Raw genomic sequence first — 21,357 nt, 5'->3', positions numbered from 1 at the left:
ATGTTGGGTAAAGGATGACGATTCACTCACACACATGCATTAAGATCTCTTAAATCCACACAAAGTCTCATTTTTCCATTAGGTTTATGTACAACAACTACTGGTAACAACCACCCTGAAGACTCAATCTCTTCAATTATATCTTGAGTGCATAGTCTTTCCAGTTCTTCCTTTAAAGCTTCTCTCATGGATAGAGGAATGTTTCTGACTTTGTGCACCTTTGGCACAGCATCAAGTTTAAGTATAATCTTGTGTACAAAGTACTTTAGTAATCCTAAATTGGATGAAAACACTTTAGGAAACAGTTTCTCCCAATCAACAGCCTTATCCTCGGTAACCTGTGATATTAGATCACTATAACCTAAAACCTGTTCCGGATGATTGGGGTTGAGAGTGATCAGCAAATCCCTTTGTTGTGGCCATCCTAATAAACAGGATCCTTCGTTGGCAACATTGACTTTTCCTACAATGGATTTGTCTCTGAAACTAATGTTGGCTGGAAAATAACCTAACACATCGATGTGTTTGTTACCATATCCCACCAATCTGATGTCAGATAGTCACAATCGTACTTCTGGAAATTGCTTTAACCACTGATCTCCAATTAATGTGTGGCTACCTCGCGAATCAGCCATAACTCTGACCTCGTTTCCATCAATGTTAATAACACAGAATGGAGCATCACTATTAGTTTTATTGGCCTCATGAATATTAAGCAAAAACTCCTCTGGAATGTCATCATATTCTTGGTTGCTCTCTCTAACATGAGTGTGCCTGTCTCTATTTTTTTATTTATTCTTGTTCCTGCACATGCGAGCATAGTGCCCTTTAGTCTTACATTATCTGCAAATTTTTCCAATAGCTGGACACGATCTATCCTTCGCTAAATGACCTATTGGTCTCTTAACATCTGATCATGTAAATTATGGGATTTACATTTTGCCGCCAAAATTCTTAAATCGTTCACAAAAGAATCAATTTATTCATTAGGTAGTTGAGCTCTGCTTAAAAATGTGTGTCTGGCAACCACCTCATTACCTTTCTTATTGTACAAAGTATTTAACTGTAATATGGCGATTTCATACACATAAATATCATTGTCATCATAATCAGCAGTAATGGGTGGTAAGTGATTTAAAATACGTCTACCTTCAGCACCAAGACAGTGTTTTAAAATGGCTAATTTATGTTTGTCTGTATACACATCGCCCCCTATAGCTTCAAGATACGCTGGATATGAATGACGGCACGTAACTCACTGTGCTGCATTTTGAGCTACACACCCAATCATGAACACAGATTGGAAGTCTCTCGGTGAGGTATCCAATCACAATAATGGCATTTACTGCTGCCTCAAAAACATTCAGGAGAAACCTCGCCCTATCAGAAGCTGAGCTAGTGTGTCCCTGGAAGTGCCCCGGTACGGCGCGGGGGGAGTATTTAATGCCTGCTGGAGGCCGCTCATAGTAAGATACTGGGATCAAGAGGAGGAAACGGAGGTGTATCAGAGGATGATTGCCATGCGAAGTAAGTGGGGTAATTGGAGGGCAACACAGACCACACCAATATAATGCAGATTACTTTATGCTAACATTCTTCATACTGATGATGAAAGAGTGTGACAGTAGGGTCCACCCCCTCGGAGCCACCATGTTGTAAAGAAAGGCTGCACAACAGGTGGTTCTAAGGATGACATTGATGAATTTAATTATGTATATAAGTATGACACAGGCCTTGATTCACGTGTTAGGCAACCAAGAACATATCGTATCATCACCACCACTGCAATGGGCCAGGCTCGAGATACAGCCACAGCATGATTCTGAATGTGATGGATAACATTAATGTTTGCTGGAGGTTCCAGCATGCCCCTTTGCTTACCGCCTGAGCTTATGCTATTTTTCCCTCTTGTTCATTTGAAACAATGCTACTGAGATAACGACAAATGTCTCTCTTATTATATTTCATGTTTTACTCAACAGAAACAGTCGCAACAGGTGAGTCATTGTGTGTGAGTTTGAACACAAACTTACAGCACATGTCTTAGCGTGCATGCACAATTATTTCTTTTGGTCCTGATAAAATCCATATTGACTCTTATGGGTACTTAGGGGTCCATTAGGATGTGGGGCGGTGGCACCACCGCGGTGTGGAAAAATGTCTTTTTCCGCCCGTGAGTAGCGGTCCACACGTCCACCATATTAGTATGGCCAAACATAGCCCATTTCCCATCCACCGCGGTGCGACGTGCACCCCCATCAAAGTGCGCTCGCCACCGCGGCGGTGGGGGCCCATGGAGACTCACCGCCTTGCGGAATGACGTCCGCCCCGCTCCACAAATTAGGATGCCCCAAACAAGCAGATGCACCGCAGCGGAGAAACCGCCCAACCAGAGATGGTGGAAGCTCGACAGCGGAGCACGAAACCAGAGTCCCAGTCCACACCAACTAGTCACGGCTGCCATGGATCCAGCTCCACATGTTTTCCCGGTGCTGTACCTGCTACTTCACCAGCAGCTCATGGACCGCCGCCGCCGCAGGTACACAATAACACAAACACAACACACAACACATGGGTTGACACAGGGTCCAAATCACATCAGACACCCTGGTGGGGACAGGAACAGACCCCCAAGGGCACCCACACATCACCCACCTGCCACCAAGTCACCCCTCTGCCTCCTGGAGACACATCTTCCGTGATCATGCAGCAATGTCCCGGTCACCTCACCGCAGCGGTGAACACAAGGAAATACATGCGCACAATGCAGAAGACAGGGCCAGTGTCAGGCATGGGCAGGGCACAAAGACCACAGTGCCACACCCCCTCCCACCACAAACTAGCACACCCCATGAAGGCACATGCCATGTGCCCCTCCTGTGCACCCCCATGCACAACAACAAGCCAGGTGAATACACACCCTGCACCACACAACAAATAACCAGGGAGACAGCCAATGCAGGAGTGGCTGCACAGGAACACACAACACACAGCACAGTAGCACAGGGCCAGGGAAACACACACACCACCACAACACCACACTCAGGGAAACAAAAAGGAGTCCAAGCACCAAATGAACACATACAAGGAACAAACATCCAAATGGACACACAGCCTGCATAGTCACACATACATACCACAGACTGACACACAGACACATACACACCACACATGCCAACAGCAATGGAGCACAACAAATAGGAAAGCCAAAGTGGGCTGCCCACAAATGGAAGGCCATGGAGACACACAACAAGCATGTGAACATCACATGCAAGACAAGGAACAGAGAACAACACACTCAGACCATCAAAGCACACATGGTTTGTACAGTCAGTGAGGTCAAACCACAGACATCACAGTGCAACAACACAGGGAGGCAGCAAGGCAAACCATGTATAGGCACAAGGATGAAAGGAAGGCCCTGAAGTCAAACTGTGAACAGCCACACATGTATACAACTACTTCACAGGAGTACACCAGCACCACAACACACAGGGCCCATTGACACACTCCATGACTGCCAAACACCAGTAGGAATCTACACACATAACCCCCCCTCACACCAGCAGCACACAACACCAGTGTCAAACACACTGAAGGCTTTCAATACATGCCAGTCAATACACACACAAACAATCACACACCCTGGGGGTAGCCACAAACATCACACACACACAGGGATGCCAGAACAAATATCTGCACAAAAACAACAGACAAACACATAACCCAACAGAAACACACACAGAACCACAACAAGAACAGACATGCCCTGTGCAGCTAAACTGTGGAAAGGCAATGGGAGCACAGACACAACAGAGTGCACAACCTCATCACTCAGGAACAATGCACAGACAACATACCACAACCCACACAAGAAGTGTACCACCACAGAACAACGCAGCCACATCAAACAAACAGATGCACAGGCAGAAAAATCACATAGCAAACACAGCTGGACATCAGGGGATGGATACCAGGCGATGACAAGGCAACATACACACACAGCACTGCATGCACAACAAGCAGTGTATGCACACCAAGCACACCAGCCCCACACAGACATGAGTGACAGAACATCAACCCACACAACACCAATCAGCACAGCACAAAGACTACAGCACACCCAGGAAGTGAAGCAATAACAAAGCCAACACACATACATCCAACACATCACCAACAGATGCACAAGTCTGGGACACAAAGGTGGAAACAACTTGACCAGAGGACTGGGCAGCACACACAGGTGAACTGCATAGGAGCAGCCACGACTACCAAACAGCACAAGAACATCACATACAACCCATTGGGGAAATGCCCTGACACATTGTTCATGGCCAAAGAACTGCACCACAAAGCACAGTGTCAAAAGTGAAGTGATGGGGAGGCACACACATGTAAACCAAGGGTACAGCAGACACCAAAGTAAAGTGTACTGCACGTCAGTAGGGGACATGGCAGGAGTGTATCATACACAAAGAGAGGGAGTGCAGACCCACAATGGGTAGGCATCTGAAGCACAGATAGGGGATGGTATGACAACACACACACCATGCCATATTGGAGGCAAGAAGGCACCATGTGACAGAAATGCATGAGAAAACACAACCACAATGGCAGTTTGGAACAGCAGGTCTGCACAGTCTCCACAAACAGTAACAAGACACATGGATGTGCAACAAAACACAACACTGACTTGCCAGTCACACACCCTGCATACTCACAAGTGACAAAAACAACAAGTAGGAGTCAGACAGAACTGCAAGGACACACTAACACAGTGCACAACATACAACTCACACATGGGCATACAACCACATCCACAGGGCTTAACAATCAAAACAACAGGCATACAACTGCTGGGTGACACATGTGTGTAGTTGACAATGCAGGGGTATGCAGACATCAACACTGCCGACAAACCCACCCCCTTCACACTGCACACTTCCTGACCATCCAAGAGCACACATAGAAAGTAAGCCATGGGACTAGGATGACTGGCCATCACAAGATGACCACACACATACACCACTGGGCACACATAAAGGAAGAATACACATACATGATGACCCTGGCCAGCCTGCCTGCAATACTGTGTGCAGAAACCCACTCTCTGCTGGCAGTGCCCCCCAACCTGACATGTGTACAATATAGCCATCATGAGCAAATTAAGATAATGACAACTGCTTTCCATTGAAAATTGACACCATTGCCCCCACAAGTATCTGGGTCAGGAAGAACTGAAGACCCTGTCACCCCTGTAAAAAATAGAGTAAGTGAGCCCAAACATTGACTATGTTGAAGTGGCACACAGACCATGTGGCACAGTAGACCATATACACACAGCAAAATAACCTTATTCAGTAAGGACACTGACAAAATAGACAACAGGAGCAACTATTCACATATTGCACATATAGGCACCATGAGAAGAGAAGAGCAAGGCACAAAATGCAGAACATGTCCATGAGAGGCTGCACAGACAAGGGCAAAACAACAGTGAACAACAAGGCCAGTGGCCAGGGCTAAGTGCAGAGTATGTCAATGAGAAGCAGCACAGGCAAGGGCAAAACAGCAGTGAACAACAAGGCCAGTGGCCAGTCCAGGGTGCAGAGTAGGTCCATGAGAAGCTGGACAGACAAGGGCAAAACAGCAGTAAACAACAAGGCCAGTGGCCAGGGCTAAGTGCAGAGTATGTCCATGAGAAGCAGCACAGGCAAGGGCAAAACAGCAGTGAACAACATGAACAATGGCCGGGGCTAAGTGCGGAGTATGTCCATGAGAAGCAGCACAGGCAAGGGCAAAACAGCAGTGAACAACAAGGCCAGTGGCCGGGGCTAAGTGCAGAGTATGTCCATGAGAAGCTGCACAGGCAAGGGCAAAACAGCAGTGAACAACAAGGCCAGTGGCCGGGGATAAGTGCAGAGTATGTCCATGGGAAGCTGCACAGGCAAGGGCAAAACAGCAGTGAACAACAAGGCCAGTGGCCAGGGCTAAGTGCAGAGTATGTCCAGGAGAGGCTGCACAGGGAATGTGTGTGACTGTGCCTTTCCATGGTCAGCAACACAGTCGGGGGAAACAATGTGCAGTACAGGCCCACCTGTGTGAGAGACAGGTGTGTGAGGATGACTACCACTCAGACTTGGCTGTCAGGCGGACTGGGAGCTGGCTGTGTCTCGGGGACTGTCGGAGCACTTGACCGGGGAGAGAGCGGACCAGCTGAGGTAGAGCTATCAGTGGCTTGGCAAGCCGGACGGCTCCTTGGACCAGGTGGTGTAGTGGCACGTGGAGGCGGAGTCATGCAGGCAGGAGTCACGGAGTGGCTGGGAAATTGTGGAGGGGTGCTTTTCCACTTCTTGGGGATCTTAAATGGCTTGGCTGACTCTGGATCAATGGGAAGTGGTGTGGACACAACAGGAACACTCACCACCAAAGCTGCATCAGGTGCAGATGCTGGCACCCCCTCTGTTGATGTGCTGGACCCAGCGGAACAGTTTGCCTGGCTTCGCCTCTGCCCCCCCCTTCCCCTGTTTACTAGGTGTCACCCCTACAGTGCCCTCTTCCCCTGCTTCACTGGGCTTCGAATGAGAGTTGAGGTGGTGGGTGAATCTGCCTTTGAGTTCTTCCTAGGTTTACCCTTGGCATGCACCACCTCCTTGGTGGGCACAGAAACTGTATGCTTCTCTTTGCGAGATGCTTTAGGGACAGGAGAGTCCTTGGATGGGGATGCCATCTGCTGCTTTGCTTTTTGTCCCCTGGTGTCGCCTGACTGGTTTTTCTCTCTGCGCTCTGGGGTGTCTTTGGTCTTCTGTGGGGATGGTGTCTGCGCCCGGGACCACTTGGGTTGCTGCTGCTGTGTGCTTCGTGTGCCGCATCGTGACTTTGATGTATGTGGACCGTGGTCACTATCGTCAGACGTGGCCACTGCCAGGGGGGTGGACAAAGGGACCGAAGCTGAACTGTGAGTATGTGCCTGTTGAAGGGCAGACGTCACTGTTGAGGACAAAGCCTGGACAGTCCGGTGCAGCCCTCCCATGTCTGAATGTATGCCCTCCATGAAAGCAACCACCTGGGCCAATTTGTTGTTGTGGTCAATGAAGGCATTGAGGAGAGCTGTCTGGCCTACACCCAGCTAGCGCAAAAGGTCCACAGACTCAGCACTGGTGGCAGCAGGGGGGACAGGGGCAGGTGCCGCAGTGCCAGGGGTGAAGGACACCCTTCCCCTCTTACTGAGGCAGACATGTGCAGCACCAGAGGAAGTGGCTGGGAGGGTGGGCACTGGCAGCTGTGTGGTGGAAGATGATGCAGAGTCCCCGTTCCCTGTGCCCGCCAACATGGATGCATCCTCGCTGGCATCAGATGATGTGGTGCTTTGCGTCTCAGGCTGGGATTCCTCCAGCAGACTCCTGTCCCCCTCTGAGGCGCTGGTGACATCTGTGTCACTGGGCTCCTGTGCAGCGGTCGTGCTAGTTCCACCCCCACTGGTGTCCATCTCCTGTCCCTCCGTGACCACCACAGGAGATGCTGCATGAGAGAGAGAGATGTAGGGTCAGGTCAGTGGCAGCAACAGAACAACATATGCAAGCAATGCATAACAAAAGGTGACCACATCTACATGTTGCACACAACCCTGTGCGATCACATCGTGCCGAATCACTATATAGACTAAAACAGTGCGTGGAAACTGGAAATTCAGGCAAAAGTGAGCCATGTGATGACCACACAGTACAACACCCTGCTTGTGGCTCTGTTCAACCAGACATACAACTAGCTCTGAGCACACCTAGGGACATGATGGAGGCACACTACTTGTTGCCACTGACAGATCTGGATGGAACAGCAGGGGACAACACAGACACAGACTACAACATGACAGTCTACAATGGCCATTAGCCCATGCCACCCACCATATCGTACTTTGGGGCCCAAAGACTGGTGCACATTGTTTTCAGATGTCCAGGCCTCCCCAATCTGGGTGCATGCAATGGACGTATTGATGAAAGCACACTCAGATCGGGAACACTGCTGTTCCCTCCCATGGGATTCCCAAGACTACCCCAATGCAGAAGAAACCTGAAGAGCACAACTCAGAATGCAATGGGAATGCACAGCATTCAAATCACCTTTGTAAGTACAGGTATGGCAAATGCATGACACCGGCACCCAGCACAGCAGCCACTTACATGCCACTGTATCACACTACCAACATCACATAGGCCAGCGCTGGCACAGGCTCTGTACACATGCAGCCACTCCCAGCCAAAGTCACACTCCCCAAATGCTCACTCCTGGCTTGCTGCTGATGCTCCTTCAAATGGGCATCCAGCTCAGGCTGTGTCACCGCCAAGATGCGCCCCATTAGTGGTGTCATGCTGCACCTTGCCAAACGCCCAGTACGCGGAAGCAGCCCGAAGGTCATCTCCGCCACGTTCTTTGCCAGCCGGCTGATGTCGTCCCACCTCTTGTGGCAGTGGGTGCGCCGTCGGTTTGAGGACCCCCAGAGCTCGCACCTTGGCTGCAATGGCCCTCCACACGGACTTACGCTGGTGTACCTTGAGCTGCAGGCATGGGAGACAAGAGGGGGAAATGATCAGTGACACAGTCTTATGTACCGACATCTATCAGTATAGCAGCAAGATACAAACTCATCAGAAATCCAACAATATGTCTATCAGAGACTAGAGTACATCTCACATGGTACATCTGCATGGTAAAAGCTGATGTAAATGCATGCAGGTGTGAGGGGGAACACAGTCCCTGCTCATCTCACACACATGCAGGATGCCAGCACTGAAACCCCTATGTAGCCTGCCAACATCTCCAGTCCATTTTTGGGTTGAGCAACACATACATCACATATCAACCTGTGTCTGGGGGTGGACTCACTGTTTCCAAGACTGTGCAGCCCCCAATGTACCTGCCCTGTGCATAGATAACTGTGTCATGATTGTCAAATTGAGGGACATAATCTCACAAATCCAAAATCCTCATTACAAGGCCGGTCGTGTGCAATCTACAGTGCTGAGATGGCCCATAGCTGGAGTGCAATGAGAAAAGACTGATGTAATACTCTGTAAGTGAAGTGATGTGTCCTTGTCTTTGTGGGCGGGGACTGTGCTGGACATGTGGGCTCACACTGAGATGGACTACAGGGGCACACACTGCCATTCAGCCAATCAATCACTGTCCTGACTCCTGCATGAACAACCTTCTGCGTCACTGTATGGCTGACAGCACGACACAGGTCACTCATACATACATGTGCAGGCAGAGAAACCTGTGGCATTGGGTACACACACCTTCCACCTGGAGACAGCATGTTAGGCAGTGCATGACACAACCCCACACTCCCAGGCACATACTGCATCAGTCCAACTACATGCGTGCCCCCCCTGCCCTACCCCCCACTGTTGAGGACTTACCACGACATTTGGGACACCATGTAGCCTTGGGTACTGTGTGAGCACCCCGTCCACCAGGACCTCCAGTTCCTCGCTTGTGAAGGGACTGGCATGGATCTTCTCTGTCCTTGCCATCACTGTGGACATGAGACAACAGCGGCGGAATTGGGTGGTGAGGGGTCTCAGGCAGCAGTCCCTGGAGGCAGCAGCAGGTGAGGGGTCTCAGGCAGCAGTCCCTGGAGGCAGCAGCAGGTGAGGGGTCTCTGGCAGCAGACCCTGGAGGCAGCAGCAGGTTAGGGGTCTCTGGCAGCAGGCTCGGGGAGCAGTGGAAATGTGAGGCTCACTCCCACAGATATATAGCCCCCTGGGGTCGTTTTAAAGGTGCCAAGCTGCAGCAATTTGTGGTCCTGGTCTGCCTCTTTCAAATGCAGCCAATGACCGCCTCTGCGGTGGTGGAGCACGCCTACCGCGATCTTCAAAATTGCATCATGCCAACGCAATCAAGGTTCCCATTGGCTATAAGGGCATGCTCCATGGCGGTGACACACTGCTGGGGTCCGCTGTGGGCTAGCGCGATGGTGCATCTTTCAAATGCATCCAATGACCGCCTCCGCGGTGGTGGAGCACGCCTATCGCGATCTTCAAAATTGCATCATGCCACCGCAACCAAGGTTCCCATTGGCTCTAGGGCAAGCTCCATGGCTGTGACACACCGCTGGGGCCCAGTGTGCGCTGCCGCTATTTGGGCGGCGGAGCATGCCCACAGCCATTTGGGCATGTCTCCATGCCAATCACTACCGCACTTGTGTGAATGGGGGTGCTGGTGACACACCGCTAGGGCCAGGCGGTAACTAACGTGATATGGGTGCCATACATTGACACAAGGCACCGCGATTCAGGCGGCAGAGCATGCCAACCGCCATTTCCCCATGTCTCCATGCCTATCACTACCGCACTTGTGTAAATGGGGGTGCTGGTGACACACAGCTTGGGCCAGGCGGTAGCTACCGTGATATGGGTGCCATACATTGACACGAGGCACAGCGATTCAGGCGGCAGAGCATGCCAACCACCATTTCCCAAGGTGGTGTTTGAGGTACTTGTTCTGTGTAAGTTGACAGGTGTGCCCTTTATGTAGCTGAAGGTGTCCCTACATGTAAGCTGGTCTGTAACTCAATTTTGATGGCAGTCATTGTTGTCGTTGTGTCATCCAGAACGTGAGATGCTGTGCCCATCTCATGGTGTAGTGCATTGACATGTGTCCACTTTTATCTCAACTAGGAGGAGGCCAAATCGGATTTGTCATTTGACAGTGCAGGAGGACATGGAAGATGTGGCGATCATCCGGAAATGCCGTCTGGATAGAGCCATCCTAAAAACCCTTTGTGATATGTTGGAGCCCCACCTGTAGCTTCGCCAGACATATCCAAAAGCTTTCACCCCAACTTATAAGTGATGGCAGCCCTGCATTTTTTTGCCACTGGATCGTTCCAAGAGACAGTGGCGAGCCCTGGTGGGATGTCTTTACCGATGTTCAGCATGGTGCTGCGTGATGTTCTGTCCGCCATGATGACATACCAGGACAGATATATACATTTCCCCAAGGGTGCTGAATTGCCAGCTGTTACGGGAGACTTCTATCCCCTTGCACACATCCACCATGTTGTTGGTGCCATTGATTGCAACCATGTCGGGCTTATGCCACCACAGGCAAGTGAGCACATTTACAGGAATCGCAAACATTACCAATCTATAAATGTGCAAGTGGTGTGCCCAGCAGATATGATCATCTCCCACGTGTGTGCCAAATTCCCAGGCTCGGCCCATGACTCCTAAATCCTGCGGAACAGCACTGTGCCCCAGCTGATGGCTAATCTGCTTCCCGAGCGTGCATGGAATGTGGGTGAGTATGCCTAGTCGTATGGCGTGTTTTGTGTGTGACCTGCTGCCCTCTGCCTCAGAGACATTGCAATGTCTATTTGTGTTTGTCATACCTAGGTGACTCTGCATATCCCAACCGTCCCTGGTTGCTGAGCCCACTGCGGAATCCCAGGACCCCACCTGAAGTCTGCTACAATGAGGCCCAATGGAGGACACGTCGTGTGGTGGACCGTACTTTTGGTCTGCTCAAGTCACGTTTCCGCTGCCTGGACAAGACCGGAGGTGCACTGGCATACTTGCCCAGGAAGGTGTGTCAGACTGTAGTGGCACGCTGCATGCTCCACAACCTAGTCATTCGCAAGGAGATTCCCCTGATCCTGGATGATAACAAATCAACCCGTGTCCAGTAATGAGGACAGTGGAGAGGAGGAAGGTGCTGACCTGTGTGAACAGCTCATCACCAGCTACTTCTCTTGAAGGTGGGTGACAATGTACAACATACCCATTGTCTGCTGACATTGCTGTTGTCGTGAAGGGGTATGTGAGAATTGTAACAGCAGCCAGTTGTAGACTCAGCAGTGGTTGGCAATGTCTCTGGGACAGGTCATGTATGTTGACACTTGTTGCCCATTGTGACATGTGCATGTTGGGTTATCTTGATGGTAGGTGTTGTGTGATGTCTTTAATGCCACTTTCAGACCAGTGAATGTTGTTCTGTTGTGTTTCCCTAGGTGCCTTCAACTTCTCCTCGCCTACATACAATCCATACTCCTGGTAAATTGTGATCATGTTGAAGACTGTACATCCTGCAATAAAAACGGAGCAGACACAACAACATGTGTGTAAGGAGTTTTTATTTATAATGGTGACATGTGAGGGGGGTGTACATTTCCATTGAGGTGGTGGTGGAGCAGTGAGTTGACAGTTAGGGTAAATGAGATAATCGAGTAGTCACCACATTGATGTGGTGACCCAGTCCAACAGACAGATGCCATTCACAAGGCAGTGTGGATAAGGACAGTCCATAAAGTCAATGCAGTGGTGAAGAGGTTTGCCATCAGGGCAGGCTCCGTGACTGGCGTTTGGCAGGTGCTGCTTTGCCTCCAGATACTCCCAGGGTCTTCTTAGGACGGCCCCTTCATCGCTTGGCAGGGGGGGGGCCCTGCTGCAGGGCCAGTGGGGTCTGAGGACTCACCCCTCTCTGTAGGGGCAGGGGAGGATGGTGAACTGTCATCCTGCGGCCAACCAGAGGGAGGTGGAGGTGTTGGTTGTAGCACAGGCCTGTCCCTCAGAACCGCCACTTGCTGGCCCAAGAGGTCCACAATTTGTCCCATGCGGGTATCGATGGACCTCATCAGCAGGATGAGCTCATGTAACAGTTCGTCCGACTGGCCCTTTCGTCCCTGAGCCTGTTCATATACACCAAGGACTGTGGTGATGTGTTCCAGGGATTGGGTCCCAGCCTCCTGGTGTCTCTGGGTGACCCTGCCCCTCCGACCTACCCTGCTGCCACAGACCTGTTGCCTCACCACTGTGGGCACCCGCATCCTCTCCCTGCCCTCCTCAGTCGGTGGTGTGGGGTGGTCATCCTCTGGGACAGGGAGGGTGTTGCAGCCAGCACTGGTGGTGGTGGTGGCGGTGGCCATACAGGCCGTAACAGCAGGAGTCTGCAGTGAAGTTGTTTTGCTGCAGATGTAGTGGGGGTGACGATGGGGTCCTGGGACCTGTTGCTCCCTGGCACACCAGATGGGCCGGCCTCGAGCTCATCGTCCAGAGAATCCTGGGAGTCAACATCCGAGAGTCCATGTACCGGTGGGGGGAAGGGGGGGACTGGCTCTGCAGGTTGCTGGTGTTGTCCTCTGCAGTGAATTCTTGGTCACCTGTGGATCAGATGGGATATGGTCATTGTAGTGCACCCCGCAAGCTTTGTGTTAGCTGTGTGTCATTCACTGTTTGTACACTATACAATTGACTGATCATCACATTGTTTTCTATGTGCACTACTGTGCCTAATGACATGATGCAGTGGTACATGCATTACTTGTCCATGGTGTGAGGTGTCAATGCATACCATGCGACCCGTGCATAATTTATGTTTACAGGGACCTGTTGCCATCTAGGGACTGGCACAACATGTTTTTCATTGAGGACTCTTTGTTGATTTGTCTGACCTGGCAGACGTCACATCTGGCCATGGACTGGCCATTGCCATCTTCTGCATACCTTTGTCCTGTCATGTGCATAGCTTGATTTATACCGCCACACATGCTTTCTTATTTCTCGAATGGTCCTTGTTTTACTGGCCCCATGGTGATGCACATGTCAATAGGTGCTGTGCATTATTGTGCCCAGACTTTTTTCTACATGTGCATTGGTGTGTCACACTTTGGTAGCTGTGACAGTTTCCTTAGCTTACTTGTGTGCACACTGTGCGTGGCAATGGGGTCGGTGTGCATATTTGTGCAATGAGAGGGCTGGTGTTGTCATATGGCACCATTTCTTTTGTGACAAATGTGTGGGTGCACGTACTGGCTACTTGCCTGCCTGTTACGTCCTCGCATTTGGCTTTGTTATGTGACACATCTGTGTGTGCGTGGTGGAGGCTTACATCCTGCTCTATGGTGTCATAAGACAGAATGATATGTTTACCTACCTGTAAGTTTGTTTGGTGTACTGCAATGGCTTCCAACTGCTTCTGGGTGGGGTGGGGGGAGGGTTCCATCTTGCTAGGCTGTGGGACAGGGGGCATGGTGGGAGTGGTAGTGCAGGCCTCCCACCCACAAACACCCTCCCAGGGAAGATGGCTACCTACCTGTAAGTTTGTTTGGTGTACTGCAATGACTTACAACTGCTTCTGGGTGAGGTGGGGGAGGGTTCCATCTTGCTAGGCTGTGGGACAGGGGGCATGGTGGGAGTGGGAGTGGTAGTGCAGGCCTCTCACCCCCAAACACCCTCCCAGGGAAGATGGCTACCTACCTGTAAGTTTGATGAGGGTAATGTAATGGCTGACACATGCTTCTGGGTGGGGTGGGGGGGAGGGTCCATCCAGCTCAGGTGTGGCCCAGGGGGCATGGTGGGAGTAGTGGTACAGGCCTCCCACCCCCAAACACCCTCCCAGGGAAGATGGCTACCTACCTGTAAGTTTGTTTAGTGTACTGCAATGGCTTCCAACTGCTTCTGGGTGCGGTGGGGGGAGGGTTCCATCTTGCTAGGTTGTGGGACAGGGGGCATGTTGGGAGTAGTGGTACAGGCCTCACACCCCCAAACACCCTCACTGTGAAGTTGGCTACCTACCTATAAGTTTGTTTAGTGTACTGCAATGGCTTCCAACTGCTTCTGGGTGGGGGCGAGGGTTCCATCTTGCTAGGCTGTGGGACAGGGGGCATGGTGGGAGTGGTAGTGCAGGCCTCCCACCCCCAAACACCCTCCCAGGGAAGATGGCTACTTACCTGTAAGTTTGATGAGGGTAATGTAATGGCTGACACATGCTTCTGGGTGGGGTGGGGGTAGGGCTCCATCTTGCTGATGCTGTGGGACAAGGAGGCCTGGTGGGAGTTGTAGTGCTGGCTGCCTGTACACATGCCCCCATGGTAATGTTGGTAGCTACGCTTTGGGTGAATGTGAATGGGTGAATTATGGATCTGTGAGACATGTTTTTGTGAGTGTGTGGTGCAGATGGATGGAATTTGTCCTAGGTAGTGTAGCTTTGTAGTTGTGCAAGACAGTACATATCAGTGTGATTGTAGTCATTTGTTTGTACTTACCAGCCTCCACTCCCCAGGCTACTCCTGTGAGACTCTCTGGATGCAGTATGGCAAGTACCTTCTCCTCCCATGGTGTGAATGGTTTTGGTGGAATGGGAGGGCCACCAAAACCAGCCAGCTCACAGTTCTTGCTTCTCCTCTCTTTGACAACCCTCGTCAGATCAAGCCACCGCTTCATGATCTCCTTTTTGGATCTTAGGGTGGTCCCTACTGCATTGAGCCTTTAAACTATCCTTGCCCACATTTGTGTCCTTGTGGCTAATTGTGTCTGTTGGACTAGGCTACCAGACAGTTGTGGTTCCACTCTGACTATCTCATTTACCATGACTGTCAACTCAGTGAATTTGGGCATTTTATGTGTTGACATGGTGTGTGGTGTGCAAAGTGGTTGTGGGTGCAGGGGTGTGGTTGTGATGTGTATGGTATGTGATGTGCAGGGGGTTAGTGGTGCAGGTGTGGGAGTGGTGGTGGCCTTATTGTTGGTTTTTTGCTTCGTCCGCCATATTTTTCACGGATCGTCCACAGCGGTGGCTATGCTGCAGCTCTTCCGCTGGCTCTCCCATTCATCCCAGTGTGCGACCGCGGCGGTCGGAAACAGTGGTACGTACCGCAGGACCATCGGGGATATCATAATTTCCCATGCGGTGTCTCCGCTAATCTTGCGGCGGGTTGGTGTTTTTCCGATGCGTATCCGACCGCCGCAGACGCATTTTGACCATCACCGCCCGCTACGGGTGGTTTTTCTTGGCCCCGCTCCACCGCGGTCGGTGTTTTTTGGCGGATGATCCTAATTTGGCCGCTGGTTTTTCCACGGAACAGGCGGGCAGTTGTTTTCCGCTTCCATGGCAGTCGGGGTGGTTTTCCAACCGCCATCCTAATAGGCCCCTTAGTGTTAAATGACTGAAACATGGTGACAATATAGAAAAAGGGAGACATGAGACCATTGTAGCCTAGCAGACATCCCTCACTGGTTTTAAACTTGCTCAATAGCACCTTATTAAAGTACCTGAATGGGTGGGTGGCCTTGAGTCAATTTTAAATCACTTGCACCTTTTCACTTTGTGCACAACAAAACAGGCTCTGCTGTAAAAAAGAGGTTGAAGCACACCCCGGAGGCATTCAGCACCCATAGTGGTAACCCAATGAAGAAGCATATCATCAACTAGGTTGGTGAGTGAGGGTTCTTTAAAAAAAGAACAGGGTTCGCTCCTTTTGCCCAATAAATGGAGCAAGAGACTTTCATAGTGTTGAGTTGGTAGCAAGCTCTTTCCTTGTGCTCGAGTTTATATCAGAGTACGGAGGACAGAAAAGTTCTCTCTTCTCTCTCTCTAGCCTGTTTGGCAGTCTTTTCTGATAATTCATCGGTAAGTAAAGCACATCATTCAGTAATAACACCCTCTGGTTTAGAAATTATAAAAAGGATAATTGGCTCTTGAGTCATTCATTAGGCATAATTAATCTGAAGTTTCCTTGATAATGCTTAATGTTTGATTAGAAAATATAGCTGAATTCATAAACTCACACCAAGAAGTGAATGTGTAAACTATGTAGTTTAGGCTAATAAGGGGATAGTGCTGCTTCCATGCAAGGATCTAGTAAGAGCATTTATAATCACAATTTTTTTTTATGATTTGGTATTGATGAGGAGTAGCTGATGCATTATGGAGACCAATAGTATTGTAGCTGGAGCATCTTAAACTTTGATCCTTGTTTATGAAATAGTTGTCTTGGGGGCTCTCGATCAGACTGATTTAAAGAAACCACATTGTGATGGTATGGGCTTAGGTCTAGACATCACACTACATTTTGTCTATTTGCACAGCTGGATGCATAGCTAATGCAAGGCTGTACAAGGTTACAAAGATTTGCCTTTTCAAACTTTGTTAAGATCTCTTCAAAACTTTTCAGGGTTCACAACTTCCTTAAACGTGGCAAAATTTAAATCACAAGAAAGAAAATGTGCAGGATTGCTAAACTAAATCCCAGCAAAACTAAATTCTCTCTCACAAAAGTTGTTGAATCCATGTATTACAAAGTTTACAAAACAGTGCGACGTTTGTGAAGGGAAAACATTATATATCTAGCAAAACTATGCAGGCAGAATTTACATTTCATCCACTCAAGATAAAGACAATTGCAACTATTGGTATGTTGCTTAGATGTTTTATTTTAAATTCTGCCACAGATATATTTGTGTTTTCTGTTCACTTCATATTTTAAAACATACACCTGATTTGGAGTTGTTGGACATAGTGTTTCAGGCATGAGATCAGCTGTAAGTGGTGTACTGGGGAAGGGGGGAGGGGATGCTCCTCTGAGTTACCTTTTTTGGTGTCCATCAGATATTAGGGTCCAGAGGCATAACACCGCCCATCGCCTCCTCCCCTCCCTCCCAACGGTTCGACGGCTTCCGAGCCCTTCGGTTTACCCCACTCAGCCCAACTTTAATGAGTATCTGTGAGATATGGAAGACTCTGGAGCCTCATTTAACATTCTGCAGGGGGGGCCCATAATTGTGTTACGCCGCTGATAGGGTCTACTGTGTAAAGCCTATACAGAACAGAAAAACTGCACAGTAAAAAAGGCAGCATTTATTTGAGTCAGAGTTTGTCTTTCCCCTTCTGTTTCAGACAAGTTACTTGCCAACTAGGCCAGAAGGGGAGCCATCCAGGGCAATTGACAAAGCCTAGGGGTTCTTCGCCAAGCTGTACTTTTGGTAAACACAGAGTGGAGAGGTGTGGCTCACTGGTTAGAGGCGGCAGACCCGTAAGCAGAGGACGGCCCGGGACCAGGGTTCGATTCCCGACGCGGCAGGGTCGTGGACCAGGGTCAGCGGGCTCGATAATTCTCGCCTCGGTGCCTACTCCAGTCAGGGACCACACTCGGCAACTCTGGGCATTAGCTTGCCTCATCTTCACAACGGCCCCCCCAGACCGCCGGGGATGCTTGGTCGCACCTTAGAGATACCCATTAGGGACCATCTCTCAGGGTGAGCCAGGACAGGTTCCCCAGCGGTTGAAGCGCGGAGATACTCCTCCGGGAGTCGATTCTAGCGCTATATAAACCCACAATTAATTAATTAATTAAATAACAGTAGTGGGGATATGGTCGAGGCCCAGCATGACTCACTATTTGTGATTTGGTGACCGTGTTGAGTTCTGGGCATGGTCTCGTTTTGTCTCTTCCTTATCTTTTGTCCTTTTTGCATTGAGCTTTGATAAATGAAATAATTAATTCTAATTAGTCGCCAATAATATTACTGGAATTTATGTTCGTTTACATTTTTCAAATATATTGAACATTAACTTTTTATTTTATAGGTGCGTGGCATTTAACAATCGAGGAGTTTCAGGCGAAGATCTTTTGGTAAGAAATATTATGTGTATGAACTGTTATGGGAATATATTCCTGCTAAGAAATATAGGCCTGTTCAATTGAAATAACTCTATTAGCCAATCTCATTTAAAGCATGGACGAAAGTGAGAAAAGGGGCTTTCCTGTGAGTTGGTTGGCATTTTAAAATGCTGTAGCTCTGCAGATGTTGATTCACACTTTTGAAAAGGAATTGCCTGTTATCCATGTTCTGTGGGGCAGTGGGTTAATGGAGTGAACTCACATTTTTTAACAACACTAAAGGCTTGATTGCGAGTTTGGTAGTGCCGGCTGGACCGCCATGCAAGCATCCCGCTTCCGCACACCCAAACCAGTTTACGGACCGCCGACCCGACTACGCGTTTCCTCATGTCCGGCGGACTTTTTTTGGTGGTCCCACGGTGGTACCTCTGAAAATGGGCAACCCAGTGGGAACGCCAAAAACAGGTCCTGCACGACAGGGACTGTAAAATCCATGCCGTGCAGGAACTGGGGTTCATGTACATAGGGGGTCACATGTTGTGCCCCCTGCATGCACCCCATGGCCCTGAGGCAACAGGGAGCTCTGTAGGGCACCCTTTGTTTCCTCCCTGCCACGGTTTTTATGGAGTAGGAACAACTATGAAAAGCGTGGCAGAGAGGAAACTTGTAATATGCTTGGTGGGACCGTGGCGGTCCTGCCAAGCATATTGCGGACTCAAAGGCCCCATGGTGGTCCGACTGCCCTAGTTTTAATAGGGCGGTCGGAATGCCGGACCGGTGGTGGCTGAACCACCATGGCCCGCCCCAGCAAGTCTGGCGGTCCTCGGACTGCCTGACTCGTAATTAGGCCCTTAATTACTTGTTTTGTTATGCAAAGTAATGTTAAAACATTGCACATATATAATTATATTTATAATGATAAGGCATACCAGCATATGCTGGATAAGATTCTCCATTTGCCCCAGGATTAACTCCCATGACATGCAGCATCAAACAGTACTCCTGACCCCTGCCCATAACATTAGTACAATGTGTGAACAGTGGTTTTGGGGCCTTTATGTCTGTTAGGCCAATTCTTCCTTCAAAGTAGGTGGAGCCACACTGATTTCTTTCAGAGAGCTGAGTTTTCTCTTTTCCACTTTTAGGAGAAAAGTCCTTGGGATCCTAGGTTGGGCAAAAGCTGGCAGGGTCGCCTTAAGATAAGTGCTTCTTTAAGTCATGTGAAAGCTTTCAAACACAATCAACTCTTTAGCATTCAACAATAAAATTATTGTTAATCTTCCCCAAGTCCCACAGGCCCTAAAGCCACTTTGTCAAAGTGGGAACGCCTGATTTTTTCTTATGAACAGCTATGGAAAAATTTGCAACCAAGAGGCATTTGGAAAGTATTGTTCAATTTGTTTTATGTTTTTGATCCACTGCTGAGATATCAGGCCCAACAATGCTAGCTTGAACAAAGTTAGGATGAGGTAAATTCATATGGCTTCTATTGCAGCAAGTTTCTCTTCACAAATGTAATCATCCTAGAGCATCTCCGCCTTTGTGTAATTTCTCACTTAAAGTCTCACAAACCTTCCAACGTGACCGTGTCATTGAGGGTACCTGCAGGATAGCTTAGCCAGGGTTTTATACTTGTCTTACAGTAGGTTATATTGCACTTTAATTATGCATGTGGTGCTCTTATTAGTATCACTTTAAAGCCTGTCCAAGTCACTCTGTGTACTACAGGCTCAGTTTCCATTAATTCATGCATCACCATTTAGCATCTGAAGAAGTAATTGTTTATTTAATTTATATATAGCTCATATTATGGCTGAGGAGGTATGCCCAATGGCTAAACGTGATTCAGAATTGCAGTATATGATTCAAAGTGCGTATATCCTAGTTGCGTCCACTTTTATCTTTGGGGGCATCACCCAATACCTTTGTTGTGCATATTGTAGTCTTTCTCTTTGCTGCAGGTTGAAGTCATGTTTGAGTGTTCAAAACATTTGATGATGTTAACCAACATGTTAATGCTATTTAACGCCACAATTATATGGTGTTGCTTCAGCTTGCTTGCATGCTCATGGGTTTATCGCACTATATAAATTTATCAGTCAATTAATGCTGTGAACCATGCCCAAAACTATATATCCGCACCAACTCCAAATCGGTCAAAAGGGCCTATATCTTGGGCGAGAAGTCATCAGAAAAAATGTATGGCTGTGAAGGGGGAAGAATGTATTCAGTATGAATGTCTAGGTCTCCCTGTCTTAAATTTCTAGTAGGGTTTTTGTGGGAATGCTGCAAAAGGCATTCACGGGCCTGTGACTGCTATGAATTCTTGGGATGTTCACAGAGCCCTCTGCTTTATTACCTGGTTCGCATACAACCATATTTTGTCTGCCTATCTCTTTCCCCACTTTGCTATTACCCTCAAGTATGCTCCTTGGTAGTTTAATTTAATGAGTGAGAGTAAGAGTCTCTTATGTGGTTTAGGCTTTTGGAATAACTTAGCTGTAATTCAGGTCTTTCTCGTGAACCATATGAAATGGGAAACCTATAAAAACAAGTGTACAAGGAAGCTGGTGTCAACCTCAACAAGAAGGGCCCAAACAAATAGGGTAGCAACAGGGCATGCAGTTATCTAGGAAATAGAGAGGGAACCTGACCGCTGTAAATAATTTCTAATTTCCAACATCCAACTTCCACCACCAAATATATGGTATCCAAAGAAAAAGATACATGTGCTCAGTGGGTTACACCAGTAGTATAAAGGAACAAATATAGAATATCCAGTTTTCCCATGTTGATTCTAAAACCTGAAACCATCTCGAAGCTGGTCAGTTATGAATCAACTTATGAGAGCAGACACAATAACCACATTCATTGATTTCATAAGGAAATATGTCAGCTTCACCGGTGTAAGTCCATTCTTAATTTAAAGCTTTTCTGAGTTGTTCTTTTCTCTCATTACC

General features: G+C 48.8%; 1 protein-coding gene across 2 annotated transcripts in view; it reads left to right on the top strand.

Moving 5' to 3' along the window:
- Window positions 1-21,357, top strand: part of LOC146831464 (phospholipase ABHD3-like) — a 455,115-nt gene that overhangs the window by 147,121 nt on the left and 286,637 nt on the right. For both annotated transcript variants that reach the window (XM_085605780.1, XM_085605779.1), the window contains exon 4: window positions 18,364-18,409. In XM_085605780.1, the coding sequence (XP_085461906.1) occupies window positions 18,364-18,409 (46 nt within the window). The remainder of the gene's footprint in view (window positions 1-18,363; window positions 18,410-21,357) is intronic.

This window comes from Triturus cristatus, chromosome 5_1 (genome assembly GCF_964204655.1).
Source record: "Triturus cristatus chromosome 5_1, aTriCri1.1, whole genome shotgun sequence".
Taxonomy (NCBI): Eukaryota; Metazoa; Chordata; class Amphibia; order Caudata; family Salamandridae; genus Triturus; species Triturus cristatus.
This window is presented reverse-complemented; position numbering and strand designations above follow the sequence as displayed.